Source organism: Oreochromis aureus, linkage group 8 (assembly GCF_013358895.1).
Source record: "Oreochromis aureus strain Israel breed Guangdong linkage group 8, ZZ_aureus, whole genome shotgun sequence".
NCBI lineage: Eukaryota > Metazoa > Chordata > Actinopteri > Cichliformes > Cichlidae > Oreochromis > Oreochromis aureus.
The window spans coordinates 269,260-285,215 of NC_052949.1; the positions used below are offsets into that span (position 1 = coordinate 269,260).

At 42.6% G+C, this 15,956-nt stretch overlaps 1 protein-coding gene across 1 annotated transcript in view; it reads right to left on the minus strand.

The window, feature by feature from the left end:
• The window catches only part of jakmip3 (Janus kinase and microtubule interacting protein 3), a 79,290-nt gene that overhangs the window by 48,021 nt on the left and 15,313 nt on the right, over window positions 1-15,956 (minus strand). Inside the window, exons 8-11 of the mRNA XM_039616509.1 lie at window positions 11,084-11,239; window positions 7,770-7,907; window positions 581-616; window positions 353-424 (exon numbers count right to left, since the gene is read on the minus strand). Coding sequence (XP_039472443.1) covers window positions 353-424; window positions 581-616; window positions 7,770-7,907; window positions 11,084-11,239 — 402 coding nt within the window. The remainder of the gene's footprint in view (window positions 1-352; window positions 425-580; window positions 617-7,769; window positions 7,908-11,083; window positions 11,240-15,956) is intronic.

The window sequence follows — 15,956 nt, forward strand, 5'->3', positions numbered from 1 at the left end:
GGACCAAAATTGGAGGTCCAAAAATGACTTATAAAAGACGTCGCTCCAGCTTCACTTTGCGTAGTGGAATGCACATTCAGTCTGAGCTGCTGGAGTTTTACAGCAGGGCTTCATTTGCTGCTTTCAGGAACAAGCTGTACACAAAAAAATCTATCACACTGAAAGCATTCTGCACATGAAAGAAATGCTGAGGGTCACCTGCTTCTGACCAGGTAAGCTGGTCAGCCTCGGTTTTCATGGAGATTCAATGGGTAAACAACTTGCTAAAGAATTAACCTGGCTTCATCATACACTTTTCTGCACATCTCTTACACACAAACAAAGAAATATTGGGGTATAGGCCTGGCCTCACCCTGCAGGCTCTGAAGGTCCGTTTTCTCCTCACCGATTCCTGACGCCGGTACCTCAGTAACATGTCTCTCTCCTATAGACAGACAGACAGCAGCATGTTTCACTATTAATAGAAAGATCTTACTCTCAGGGTTATCACTGATTCTATGCATGTTAGATACAAAGCTCACAGTCCATCACACAGGACACACCAACAACTGTATTAACACTGGTACTATTCAATACTTACAATCACATTCTTCACATAACCAGCTGTCTCCAGAGCCTGTAAACACAAACTGAGTTTTATTAAAGTGAAGTACTGAACTGTAGTACAAGTATAAATGTGTGAGTGTGTGTAGTACTAGTAGTAGCAGTAACAGTATTACTGGTAGTCTGTATGGACACAGCTGCTCACTTAATGTTTTTTTTTTTCACATTGTGGTTTCTCACTGAAGGCATCAAAACTATGAATGAACACATATGGGCATATGTGTGTCCATCCATCCATCCCCCTCTTCCACTTATTCAATTCAGGGTCATGGGGGGCTAGAGTCTATCACAGCTGTCTTAGGGCAAGAGACAGGGTAGACCCTGGACAGGTCCACAGTCTGTCACATGGCTAACACATAGAGACAGAGAACCATTAACACTCACATTCATACCTATAGGCAATTTAGTAGAAAAAGCAGAATGCACAGGAGGCAAAACTGAATCTAACAGAAAACAAGCCTTTATTGTGGTCAGAGATAAAGTTATTGAGAATTTTTGTCACGGACCCGGTTCCGGGGACTCGGGGTCCGTGAACAGTGTGGACCTTTATCATTATTATTATTATTATCATTATTATTATTATTATTATTATTATCATTATTATTACTATTATTATTATTGTATTGGTTGTATGTTTTCTGCACTGTGCTCTTGTGTTCCATGCTGGTGGGTGTATATGTGTGCGGGTGTGTCTGCGGGTGTGGCTGGAGGATGAAGGACAGCCACCTGCAGGCCTGATGGGTGTGGCCCTGCCAGCTGCCGGTCACGCCCAGGTTCTCACACACCTGCTTCTGATCAGGCTCGTCGGGGGAGCTACATAACAGAGCGATGGGGCTTCCTCCGGCGCAGGATCGTTGAGTTAGACTCCATGTCAGTGTTTAAAGAGCTGTTTAGTGTATGCCTGCTGGAGTTGGTGCCATAACGGCTGCATCTGTTGTTTTTCCTCAGGAGGAGAGCGGAACACAGGACTGCAGGACGCACGGGGTGTGCGTAGGCACAGGGGCAGAGAGCACAGGATATCAGCACTTAGGGGAAGACACGTCACGGGAGTCAAGGGAGCACTCTGGAGATTTATTGTGTGGTGTACATTTACCTCACTGTAAATAAATGCACTGCTCATTCCACTAAGTCCAGCGTTTGGGTCCTATCTCCAACATTCCCCACGGTCTGCCTGCCAGACCGTGACAAATTTAAAGCAGGCTTAGGCTACAAAAAGATTTCCCAAGCCTTGAATATCCCACGGAGCACTGTTCAAGTGATCATTCAGAAATGGAAGGAGTATGGCACAACTGTAAACCTGCCAAGACAAGGCCGTCCACCTAAACTCACAGGCCGAACAAGGAGAGCGCTGATCAGAAATGCAGCAAAGAGGCCCATGGTGACTCTGGACGAGCTGCAGAGATCTACAGCTCAGGTGGGGGAATCTGTCCATAGGACAACTATTAGTCGTGCACCGCACAAAGTTGGCCTTTATGGAAGAGTGGCAAGAAGAAAGCCATTGTTAACAGAAAACCATAAGAAGTCCCGTTTGCAGTTTGCCACAAGCCATGTGGGGGACACAGCAAACATGTGGAAGAAGGTGCTCTGGTCAGATGAGACCAAAATGGAACTTTTTGGCCAAAATGCAAAACGCTATGTGTGGCGGAAAACTACCACTGCACATCACTCTGAACACACCATCCCCACTGTCAAATATGGTGGTGGAAGCATCATGCTCTGGGGGTGCTTCTCTTCAGCAGGGACAGGGAAGCTGGTCAGAGTTGATGGGAAGATGGATGGAGCCAAATACAGGGCAATCTTGGAAGAAAACCTCTTGGAGTCTGCAAAAGACTTGAGACTGGGGTGGAGGTTCACCTTCCAGCAGGACAACGACCCTAAACATAAAGCCAGGGCAACAATGGAATGGTTTAAAACAAAACATATCCATGTGTTAGACTGGCCCAGTCAAAGTCCAGATCTAAATCCAATCCAGAATCTGTGGCAAGATCTGAAAACTGCTGTTCACAAATGCTGTCCATCTAATCCGACTGAGCTGGAGCTGTTTTGCAAAGAAGAATGGGCAAGGATTTCAGTCTGTAGATGTGCAAAGCTGGTAGAGACATACCCTGAAAGATTGGCAAATGTAACTGCAGCAAAAGGTGGTTCTACAAAGTATTGACTCAGGGGGCTGAATAATTACGCACACCCCACTTTGCAGTTATTTATTTGTAAAAAATGTTTGGAATCATGTACGAATTTTTGTTCCACTTCTCATGTGTACACCACTTTGTATTGGTCTTTCACGTGGAATTCCAATAAAACTGATTCATGTTTGTGGCTGTAATGTGACAAAATGTGGAAAAGTTCAAGGGGGCCGAATACTTTTGCAAGCCACTGTAAATAACTACACAAGCTAGAACAGAAACACCACAACTCAGAATGCTGGGTCAAAGACCCAGAACACCCACGCAAACATAGGGAGAACATGCAAGGTCCACACAGAAAGATCCTGGCCTGATGGTGGAACTGAACTCAGGACCTTTTTGCGGTGAGGCAACCGTGCTAACCACTGTTTCACCTTGCTGCCTTACGGGCTTAAGCAGTAAACAAAAAAGTGTGACATAACTCAAAACTTAGCGAACTCTTAGCAGCTGTTTGACCATAAAGGCCTGATTCACACAGATGTGTCTGCTACTGGAGCTCTGTGTGGCATCTATCTGGGCTCTAATCTGAGCTGCTGTTAACTTGTGATTTCTGAGGCTGGTGATGAATGTATCCTCAGCAACAGAGGGGACTCTTGGTCGTCCTTTCCCGGGGCGGTCCTCATGTGAACCAGTTTCATCGTAGTGCTTGATGGTTTTTGCGGCTGCACTTGGGGACACATTCAACGTTTTAATAATGTTCTGGACTGACTGACCTTCAGTTCTTAAAGTAATGATAGATTGTTGTTTCTCTTTACTTAGCTGATTGGTTCTTGCCATAATATGAACTCTAACAGTTGTCAAATAGAGCTGTCAGCTGTGTACCAACCTGACTGCTGCACAACACAGCTGATGGTCCCAACCCCATTAAGAAGGCAAGAAACTCAACTCCACATATGAACCCTGACATGCACACCTGTGAGGTGAAAAATGTCAGGTGACTACATCATGAAGCTCACTGAGAGAAGGCTGAGGGTTTGCAGCGCTGTCAACAAAGCAAAGGACGTCTACTTTGAGGAATCTAAACTATAAGACATATTTAGAATTATTTACCCATTTTTTCTTTGCCACATAATTCCACATATCTTGCTTCATATATCTGATGTCTTCTGCATATTATCTACAAGCTAAAAGGTAGTAAAAATAAAGAAAAACCATTAAATTAGAAGGTGTGTCCAATCCTTTGACTGGTAATATATATGAGAGAGAGAGAGATAACTGAAGCCATACCAGCTCGTCCGGATTAACAAGGTGTTGAGGATGCATTCATGAGAAGTGGGCTACTGGAACAAGGAGGTATAAGAGGGCAAGAGATGAGAAAAGGGCACTTTTGGAATGATACTATGCAAGTAACCCCAGGGGTTGAATAAGGAGGATGTGGGACCTATAGAACCTTCCATTCCCAGCATTCAGACTGACGGCAAAGCCACTAGTAGCTCAGTGTTCCAATATTTGGAAGAAGGAACTGCTATCACAACTGGAGATTAATGAGGTACAACACAAGGTAGTCAGGTCAAAGGGAAGTTATCATCACCCCCACCTAAGATCGACAACCAAGCCCTAAGGACAACAGAAGAAGCATTGAGTGCGAGAGCAGCTGACCTGAGAGATTGGATTATTAGAGGTGTGCGAAGCTGGAAACCTGGACCCTCCAAAGCTGGTTACCAAGGCTACGTGAAATACCCTCTGAAGGTCTACTAGAAGATGTTAATGCAACATTATGGACAATCCCTACTGTGACCATCACCAAGCCTAATCAGTTGATCTACTGCAGTGCAGTACTGATCTCGGAGCTGCTTGGCGACAAAATGAACAACCACAAGGAACAGTACCTCCCATGGAGAAGGAGACTAGATCATAGCAGCACACAGGGAATTTAAATGGACTCTTTCTTATATAGCGCTTTTCTACTCTCCCAGAGTACTCAAAGTGCTGTATACAACATGCCTCATTCACACCCACTGATAGAAGCACTTCTAAACTCAAGTGCAAACTAACTAACATTCACACTCCGATGAACGCATCGGAGGGCAACTTGGGGTTAATGTCTTGCCAAGGATATTTGGCGTGCAGACTGGGGAAGCCAAAATTCGAACTACCAACCTTTCAATCAGTGGCTGATCTGCTCTACCACCTGAGCCACAGCCACCTGAGCCCATTTAGTCAACTATCAGAGCTGCTGAAAAGTACGATGAAGAAAGGCGGACCTAAGAAGTACAGTAAACTGTCTTTTCACTTGAAGAGGTATACCAGAGAGATAGAAGGCAGGAGAATAAAGCAGCTCTACTTCCCTGAGCCATCCAAGGTATACTCTCAGTGGCAGGGGAACAAAGCATCAAAGCTGGACACAGAGCAATACTGAGAAGGACGCAACTCATAATTGCTAATCTCAGAGACCGAGATTAGGCCGAGAGCAGACCAATAGCAACTTCCCTGAGCAGGGTGGAGTAACAATCACAGTGGCAGACAACCAAGAGAGCTGCTACTCAACGTGAGACACATGTTGAAGCAACATTTGTGGTGATAAGGTAGTGTGTGTGTATGGTGTTGCATGTCTATAACAGGGATTAAGGTTTGTATACATGTCAGGTGGGAGGTGTTTAATGAGTGAGTGGGAAATATATTCACCTGGTTACCTGTCTGGCGGCATAGGCAGTAGGAAGAGTACATTTTTTGTTGACTGTGTTCATTTGTGCATGTCAATTGCCTTGCCTTGTTTAAAGTGCCTTAAGTAGTTTGCATGTGCTCAGGCTTGACTGCAATTTAAATGGATTACTGAAATGTGCAATAAATGCTCAAGGGAAAATGTTTGGAAGCCGGATCGTTTGTTGGTCTGTTTACAGTAACAGTAAGCAGTACTCCCTACTTAGCCTTGGACTGGCTCAATTTATATCAAATCACTTCAACACTTGCTATGGCTAACTGAAGGCTGGAAGGTCCTGATCCACAAGGATCCCCAGAAAGGACCAGTTCCATCCAACTACCAGCCAATAACCTGCCTCAGTACCACAGCTAAGATAAACAGGCACATGGCTCAATACATGAGCGACTGACTAACCTGTGCACTGCCTGGATTGACTACAAGGAGAACTATGACTCAATGCCCCACACCTGGATCCTGGAATGCCTAGGACTGCACAATATTAACAGGACCACGAGAGCCTTCATCAGGAATTCGATGGGGATGTGGCGTACAACACTAGAGGCAAACAGCCAATTGCACAAGTCACCATCAACTGCGGGATCTACCAAGGAGATGCCCTCTCCCCAATGCTGTTCTGCATAGGACTGAACCCCCTCAGTGAGATCATTGCCAAGACTGGCTACAGATACAGACTACATAACGGAGCAATCATCAGCCACCTCCTGTACAAGGATGACATCAAGCTGTATGCCAGGAGTAGAACAAGACATTGGCCACAACTGCCAAAAATCTGCAGAGAGGAAGACAAGTCCTGAGATGTCAGCAGAATGGAAAAAACAAGATCTGTGCTATCAACACCTACTGGTCATCAGATGTCCTGCTGGGATAATAAGTTGGCCAAAGCACGAGATAGAAGCCACTGACAAGACAAGGGAGCTCCTCACCATGCATAGAAGTGTTTCACCCCAAGTCCAGCACTCTAAGTGGAAGGCAGCAGCAGAAACCTGAGTAAGAACAGGAACCATAATGGAAGGACAGGTTCCTGCAAGGTATGTACCAGCGTCAGATAGAAGAAGTGGCTGACATCCAGAAATCCTAACAGTAGCTGTACAAAGGTGGACTGAAAGACAGCACAGAGGCACTGATCATGGCAGCACAGGAACAGGCTCTGAGCACAAGATCCAGGGCATACATGGAACGCCATAACAAACTGGCTGGCATAGTATACAGGAACATCTGTGCCGAGCGTGGTCTGGAAGTCATGACGTCAAAATGGGACAGGCCCCCCCGGGATGGTTGAGAATGACCAAGTTAAGATCCTGTGAGACTTCCAGATGCATACAGACAAACTGGTGATGGCTAACCAACCGGACATAGTGGTGGTGGACAAGCATAGGAAGACAGCCGTAGTGATAGGTGTAGATAATGCTAAGCAATAATGAAATAATGAAGGAAAATGAAAAGCTGGAGAAGTACTAAGAGCTGAGAGAAGAGCTAGAGAAGAGGTGGAGGGTGAAAGCAACAGTGGTCCCAGTGGTAATCAGAGCACTCGGTGCAGTGACCACAAATAGCTGGGCGAGTGGCTCCAGAAGATCCCAGGAACAACAGCCGAGATTTCTGTCCAGAAGAGCGCAGTCCAGGGAACAGCTAAGATACTGCGCAGGACCCTCAAGCTATCATCATCATCTTATACATACATATGTAGTAGTACCAGTACTTTGGACAAATCAGTTTGTGGTGTGTAGTAGTAGCAGTATCAGTACTTAATTGTGGTTCCAAGATTACATAAAAGTAGAATGTTAGGCAGAGTACTTCAGGCCCCTCTTCTGTGGAACCAGCTTCCAGTTTGGATTCAGGAGACAGACACTATCTCTACTTTTAAGATTAGGATTCAAACTTTCCTTTTTGCTAAAGCATATAGTTAGGGCTGGACCAGGTGACCCTGAATCTTCCCTTAGTTATGCTGCAATAGGTGTAGGCTGCTGGGAGACTCCCATGATGCATTGAGTGTTTCTTCTTCCCTCACTATGTGTTTATACAACTCTCTGCATTTAATTACTAGTTATTATTAATCTTTGGCTTCTTCCTGGTGACAGCAGATGGCCGCCCCTCCCTGAGCCTGGTTCTGCTGGAGGTTTCTTCCTATCAAAAGGGAGTGTTTTCTTCCCACTCTCGCCAAAGTGCTTGCTCATAGGCTCATATGATTATTGAGATTTACTCTGGTTTATTTGTATTATTGTAGGGTATTTCCATTACAACATAAAGTGCCTTGAGGTAACTCCTGATGTGATTTGGCGCTATACAAACTGAACTGAATTGAACTGAATCAGTAGTATGGGTACCTTGGACAGGTCATCAATGATGTGTTGCTGCTCCAGGACTTGTAACCGCAGAAACTCCATCTCTCTCTCGTCCTGACTGTAACCATGGTAACTGGTGGAGTGGCTGCGGTCCAGATCATTTAATGAACTTGGCCTCCTCTGTGGACCACAAAAGCATGGCTGTTACCATAACAATAGTACGCTAAAGTATTTGATTGATGTTTGATGGTTTTTCATGCTCACTGTCACCAAGTGCTTGGCCATGATGGGTTGTCTTATCTTTCATATAGAAATATCACTAAACTGAATAGATGTGGAAGAAATGCTCAGCAGCTGATGTAGCACTGTTTCACTGTGTTTGAATAAAGTATACTATAACTAGGGCCGTTCGATATAACGATATATATTGGATAACAATATGAAAACGTCTATCGTTTCATATTACGCTATCGTTTGTTTTGTGGTGTCGCAAAATAAACTGTTTACGGCAATATTTTTTCATCGTTTTGATAGTCACTGTAGAATTTCCTAAAGAAAGTTCTATTTTTCTCTTATGTTTAATATATAACCCACACTACAGCGGACAAGCGACTGTTTTTATGCGTTGTCATTAGCAACAACGATGGTAAAACCATCGCGTGGCTCTGCCGTCCGCTTGTTTATTTTCCACATAAACCTTTCACAATAAAGCTGAAGATCCTGTTGAGATTTTTCAAATTAAACTGAATCACATGAAATAGTATGCAAAGTATTTCGGACGAGAGTGTTTACGGACGAGAAGCTAAAAAAAGAGCTCATAAAGAAAATTGCGGCTGTTTCAACTTATGTAACACTTGACCCCAGGTACATGACGCCCAGCTGAAAACACTTCACGCAAGTTGAGTTGCCCGAGATTCACAGAATTTACAGAAAATGTGATGTACATCGTTATCGGGACGATAAATGTCTTATATAGGGATATGAGATTTTGGTCATATCGCACAGCCCTAACTATAACAGTTTCTGTTTTAGTGTAATTTCCATTACAGTAAGTAAATAAAAGTAAGTAAAATGTATTTTCACAGATAAAAATCACAAAGTCCTAAATAAAATAATATAAAACAATGAGAAAATTAATTAAAAGCTTGTTTGTATAGAAATGCCTTCAGCTGCTTTTTAAAAGAGTCATTGGAGTCTAAACAGCGTAAAGACAACAGAAGAGAGTTCCACAGCCTTGGTGCCAGAAAAGCCCATGTGTTTTGAACCCAGTACGTTGGCCAACAGTAACTTTTGACCTGAAGACCTAAGTGCTCGGGATGGAGCATGAAGTTTCAACAGGTCAGATGGACTGGGGAGCTTCACCATGCAGAGCTCTAAAAGTTACGACTAAAATTTTAAAATGAACCCTAAAATTTACTGGCAACCTGTGAAGAGTAGCCAGAACTGGAGTAATGTGTGACCTCTTGTCAGTGCCAGTTAAAAGTCTTGCCGCAGCGTTCTGTACAGTTTGAAGGCAATTCCAGAGCTGATTTGTTGGAACAAGTAAAAAGACCATTACAATAATCCCAATGAGAAGAAATAAAAGCATGAAGAATCATCTCAGGTTCTGTCTTTGACACCAGTAGTCTGAGTTTACAAATGTTTCTTAGATGATAAAAACAGTTCTGAACTAGTTGTTTGGAAAGATTCACACTGAACTGTCAAATATGACAGAAGTTTCTGAGACTCGATTGAACAGAAGGGCATAAAAAACTGATATGCTGCTTAATGTCTGAGATTATATGGTCAGGAGCAAAAATCAAAGTTGTGATTAAATTGTCATTTGATCATTGTTTGATTTCTGACAGACGATTATTTAAACAAGGCAATTTATAAAACTCAGAAGCTTAACAGTATATCTGAATGTCATCAGCATGGAGATGATAAGAAATATTATTGTAACGTCTGATAATTTGGCCTAGAGGGAGGATATAAAGCAAAAAGAGCATCGGACCTAAAACAGGTCCTTGAGGTGCCCCAGAAGGCAGAACTGATGTTTCAGACAACACCTGATTCATACAGACAGTAAAAGATCTCTCAGATAGATACAACATAAACCATTTTAAAACAACACCAGTAATCCTGAACAAGTCCTTCAGCCTATTTATCATGATGCTGTGATCAACAGCATCAAAAGCGGAGGAGAGAACCAGTATAACCAATACGGTGTACTCTCCAGAGTCTGCTGCCATCAACATGTCACCACACACTTTAAGTAAAGCGGTTTGAGTGGAGTGCAGTTTGTGGAAACCAGACTGAAAAATGTCCAGAACATTGTTCTTCTCCAAAAAGTTGTTCAGTTGTTCTGCAACTGTTTTTCTAAGATCTTTGACACAAATGGTCATTTTGATATTGTTAGTGTGATACTGAGAGGATGATGGAGAGATATTAGACCTGATGGCAGCGACTTTATTTACAAAATAGTTCAAAAATTCATTACAATCAGATTTAGTATAGACTGGTACATGAGGAATATCAGGAGACAAGATTCATAATTGTATCAAACAACACTTTGGGATTGTTCTTTTTTGAAGCTTTTAGATTTCCAAAATATTCAGTTCTGGCATTTTTTATCATGTCGGTAAGTGAGAAAATTGATTCCTTGAGATGTATCCCATGAACCTCAAGCTTGGAAGCCTCCCATAAACGTTCAAACTTGCGACAATATTTCCTAAAATTCAGAATATTTTCATTTATTCAGGGACAGAAATTTGAAGAATGGACGACCCTTTGTTTCAGAGGCGTCCCTGTATATAAGATAGATTTACATTAATTGTTAAAACGTACGTATATATCTGTGTATATGTTTGTGTATATAGGTAGGCATGTATGTGTGTATGCGTATGTACTCCTGTGTATGTATAATTTGTACATATCTTTTTTATGTAAATGCGTGTGTTACTGTGTAGTCTGTGTTACGCTATTGTGTGTTACACACACTCCCTGAGTAGGTACCCTTAAACTTATGTCTATCTTATCTTCCTCTCATATCCAAAAACTGAATGTAAATCTACATCCTGCCAACGGACAGATGCCAAACTGTGTTTCATTGTTCTTGTAACAGTGACAATACAGATCTATTCTATTCTACAAGACACCAAGAGCCCTGCCAGGGTCAAACATGGCATAGAACCTTCCAGCAGCATCCTGGTTTATAATCTAGATCATTCAATCTTTTGGATCATTGGTGTAAGAGGTGAAAGATCCAAATAAAATGACAAATTAAACTTCAGAGTCTTGTCACGGGTTGTCAATGAAGTACCTAAACCCTGAAGTTTGACTGACACAGAATAGGGTGTGTTAGAGTCAGAGGTTACCATAGTTACCATCTCCAGATTCTCCTGGGTGACGAAGCGAAGCTTGTTATCGAGGCGACGCAATGCTAGAGCCAGCTCTTCGTTTTTGCGGCTCAGACGCTTGTTCTTGTCCAGAAGAGGAAGAAACTGACTCTCGGCTTCTCTCAGGCGCTTCAACTACAGAACACACGAAAAATAAAAACATACAGGCAGGAAGAGGACAAGAATTTTATAAAGTAATTCATTAGCCCCAGGTAAGATAACATTAGGGTGACAGTGCCCTACAGTGTTTGTAGTTTTTATGATTGGAGTCCATTAAGATTACTGTCTCATTTCAATTTCCATATTTTTTTTCCTGGACTGGAGAAGCATTGCATGAGTTGTGGTTCATTAGCTGCATAAGGTGGAATGTAACAATGAATTTACTCAACATCACCCTCTACAGGTGTAGCTGCCTTATTAGTTAGGATCAGCCTGGGTTAGAGTTAGGAACAGGTAACAAGGACAATAAAGGGAAGGAGGAGCTATACTATAGTAACGTGAGACCCAGCGTGAATCTCACCGGGCATGCTACTGATTGAAAACATTTCAGTCACTAGCTTTCTCTGCCAACTTACTCCTATACAGCTTTAAAACTGTGTTTCAACCAACTTAAGCACTCTGGAGGACCACAAAGAAGACCGGGACAGTTTAAGCAGTATACTGACAAGTGTTTCAAGTCCATTGTTATGGGGAAACAAGGCACTGACTCCATCCAGCAGCAAAGGAATGCTGCCATGTTTGGAACGGGCTTCTCCTCAGACTAGCAACATGACGGAGATTTTGGTGTCCATAGATAAAAAACCATCGAACTTTGACATATGCCTGTCCCCACTGGAAATCTTGCATAAAGACTTTCAGGTGCTGCGTAAGTCTGTGGAGTTCAGCCAGTCGCAGGTGAACACACTTGCTGCTGTGGCCGGGGAGAGTCGGGGTAATCCCTCAGCGACGGTATGACCCAGATCTCACACGAAAATTAAAAAATCAAGGAAACTGTCGTCGAGCTCCAGGCCTGCAGCACGAGGGACATTTAGTGTTTTTAGGCATCCTAGAGAAGGCAGCAAAGGACCCGCAAACTACAGTGAGACATTACATCCACGGGCGACCGTGGCTCAGGGGGTTGGGAAGCGCACTTGTAACCGGAAGGTCGCCGGTTCGATCCCCGGCCTTTCTGTCCTGGCCTTTCTGTCCTGGTCGTTGTGTCCTTGGGCAAGACACTTTACCCTACCCTCTACTGGTGTTGGCCAGAGGGGCCGATGGCGCGATATGACAGCCTCGCCTCTGTCAGTCTGCCCCAGGGCAGCTGTTGCCTCCAGCAGTGTATGAATGTGAGCGTGAATGAATAATGGCATTGTAAAGCGCTTTGGGTGCCTTGAAAAGCGCTATATAAATCCAATCCATTATTATCTAGATCCACCTCAAACTCCACATGGTAAAAACATTGACTTCCATTATGTCCATCATCTGGGACGTAAGCAAGCTGATGGACGCAGACCCAGACCAATTGTGTCCAAATTGGAAAACTTTAAACAGAAAGAGCTGGTGTAGAGCCATGGCTGGGAGCTGAGAGCAACAAACTTCAGTTTCTCAAAGAGATCCTGGAGCAACGCAAATGATATGAAAGAAATTCATCCATGGAGGCTCCCAAGCTGTGATCATGGTCTATAAACTGTGCATCAGTGGCAGCTTTATCGTGACTAGACCATCTGTAGCTATACTAACGCCTTTTTCTCATTCTTTTCCATATCCAGAATTGAATTCAAAATCCTGCTCCTCACATACAAGGTCTTAAATAATCAGGCCCCATCTTATCTTAATGACCTTGTAGTACCATATCACCCTATTAGAGCACTTCGCTCTCACACTGCAGGCCTACTTGTTGTTCCTAGAGTATTTAAAAGTAGAATGGGAGGCAGAGCCTTCAGTTTTCAGGCCCCTCTTCTGTGGAACCAGCTTCCAGTTTGGATTCGGGAGACAGACACTATCTCTACTTTCAAGATTAGGCTTCAAACTTTCCTTTTTGCTAAAGCATATAGTTAGGGCTGGACCAGGTGACCCTGAATCCTCCCTTAGTTATGCTGCAATAGACGTAGGCTGCTGGGGGATTCCCATGATGCATTGAGTTTTTCCTTTCCAGTCACCTTTCTCACTCACTATGTGTTAATAGACCTCTCTGCATCGAATCATATCTGTTATTAATCTCTGTCTCTCTTCCACAGCATGTCTTTATCCTGTTTTCCTTCTCTCACCCCAACCAATCACAGCAAATGGCCCTGCCCCTCCCTGAACCTGGTTCTGCCGGAGGTTTCTTCCTGTTAAAAGGGAGTTTTTCCTTCCCACTGTCGCCAAAGTGCTTGCTCATAGGGGGGTCATATGATTGTTGGGTTTTTCTCTGTATGTATTATTGTGCTATCTACTGTACAATATAAAGCGCCTTGAGGCGACTTTTGTTGTGATTTGGCGCTATATAAATAAAACTGAATTGAATTGAATTGAATATCCTTTTCCACTGATTTAATAGACATGTCTACACAGAACAATTCATGCTGGTTTAATGAGCACAGCCTGTTTTCTCTTGTTGTTTTTTTCTTGTTTTTTTTTTTAAATTTCCCTCTATTTGTTTGTTATTTTTGTTGATATAACATCACTTGCGAATGGTTCTTTGGTGGCTGCACATCTCAGTTTTCACACCTTTTCTCTTCTCTCTCTGCACTCATTGTATTTGCTCTGCCTCCAATGCTGCGATTCACTTCACAATCATACAGCACAGGTACATACACAAGGCAGACAGACACACACACACAGCGATTTAGCGAACATTCAACACCCCACCAGTTACTTTAAACATGAACCCTCTGAGGTTTGTCACATAGAATGTACGTGGGGTTGGTTCCAGGGAAAAGAGACTTAAAATTACTAATCAGCTAAAAGACACATACATTTGCACACACACTCAACAGTTCCCTCACAGGTTTCCAGCCTGTTACAACTTAAAACAAAGACATGTAGCCATATTAATTAGCAGAAAAATAAACTTGACCATTAGCAACAGTATTACAGATCCAGAAGGTAGATTTATAATACTTAATTTATCTTTTCAAAATGTGGATCTGTGTATCACAAAATGTTGATAGGCCCTCCTTTTTAATACATTCTTCACTTCACTTTCAGATCACTCTGACACCACGCTTATAATAGGATGAGACGTCAACCTGGTATTTAATCCAGAAATTGATATGTTCAGTACAGCTGTGAGTCAAAGGAACTGGAAGTCTACAGACATTCTTAGACAACACATGAGTGATTTTGGTCTTTGCAATGTTTGGTGTTCATATCAGTGGACATTAGAGTTGGAAAGATAATAATGACCTTCCAAGAATATAACTGTGTTTTTTGAAAATCAGGAAAGATAGCAACGTGGGACAAAATAATATCTTGTCACAAGAAAAATAATATACAAATAAAATAGTACCGAAAATGTAATCATTAGAAGCTCCCTAATAACATATCATTAACCTGAGAAAACTAAAACTATAATTAAATGAAATTATTAATAATAATAAAACACAATTTCTGATACAAATGCTGCGTTTGAAGAACTTTAAACATGGCAATAAATCTGGAAAATTCCTTACTAACCACTTAAAGATAAATTAAAAAAAAAAAAACATCTATAAGGATTCAACGGAGAACAGTACTCCACAACAAATAATTATGAAACTTATATTCATCCCAGATTAATCCATGCTGGCATTGAAGAATTTCTTAACAATATAAATCTACTGAAACTAAATGACTAACAAATGACAGCTCTGGATTCACCTCTCCAGTGTCTGAATTTCACAAAGCCCTACAGCACAGGTGTCGAACTCCAGGCCTCGAGAGCTGGTGTCCTGCAGGTTTTAGATGTGTCCTTGATCCATCACAGCTGATTTAAATCTCTAAATTACTTCCTCAACATGTCTTGAAGTTCTCCAGAGGCCTGGTAACACACTAATCATTTGATTCAGGTGTGTTGACCCAGGGTGAGATCTAAAACCTGCAGGGCACCCGCCCTCGAGGCCTGGAGTTCGACACCCCTGCCCTACAGCATCTCCCAAACAATAAAGCCCCAGGTCGAGACGCTTTTCCAGCAAAGTTTCACAAAGAATCTTGGTTGAAAACAACATTGGCACCCACTTTTTTCAGAATGGTAAACCAAATTCAGAATGAACTCTGCCATTGTCAGCGTACTTCTTAAACCAGCCAAAGACCCTACATAAAGAAAGCATTTGAGCAGGTTAACTGGAAATTTAATTCTACACACATTTGGATTTGGCTCATTCATACACCTCTCCAAGTACATCGTTTGGACAAACGACCTTACTCCCCAGCTTCAATCTACAGAGGGGCACCAGACTGGGCTGTCTGCTTCCCCCGTTGCTTTTGTCATTTTCATCAAACCACCAGCAGTAGCAATCAGACACAATGTAGATATTAGAGGAATTCAAACTGGAAATACAGACGATACAGTAAGCTTATATGCTGATGTTTATTTTTGCGTGGTAACTCACAAACCTCTTTTCTGAGGACAGACACACTCTTAATATTATACTACTGCATCAGCTGAAGCAAATCAGCAGTTCTGCCTTTGAATTGTAATTTTCAGAACTGCTCCACAACTCCAGTATGGTCAGGTGACATTAATTAAATCTGGGACTCTCCACCATCTACCCTAGAACTGAAGAAACTTCTCGGATGAGAGGTGAAACGTCTTCAAGCAACTTGAAGAAGTACAGACGCTTTTCTTTCCAAGCTCCTTAGACTACGATGACCTGGATCAACTCTGTTCAGGTCTCCTCCTCCGGTCCTGGCT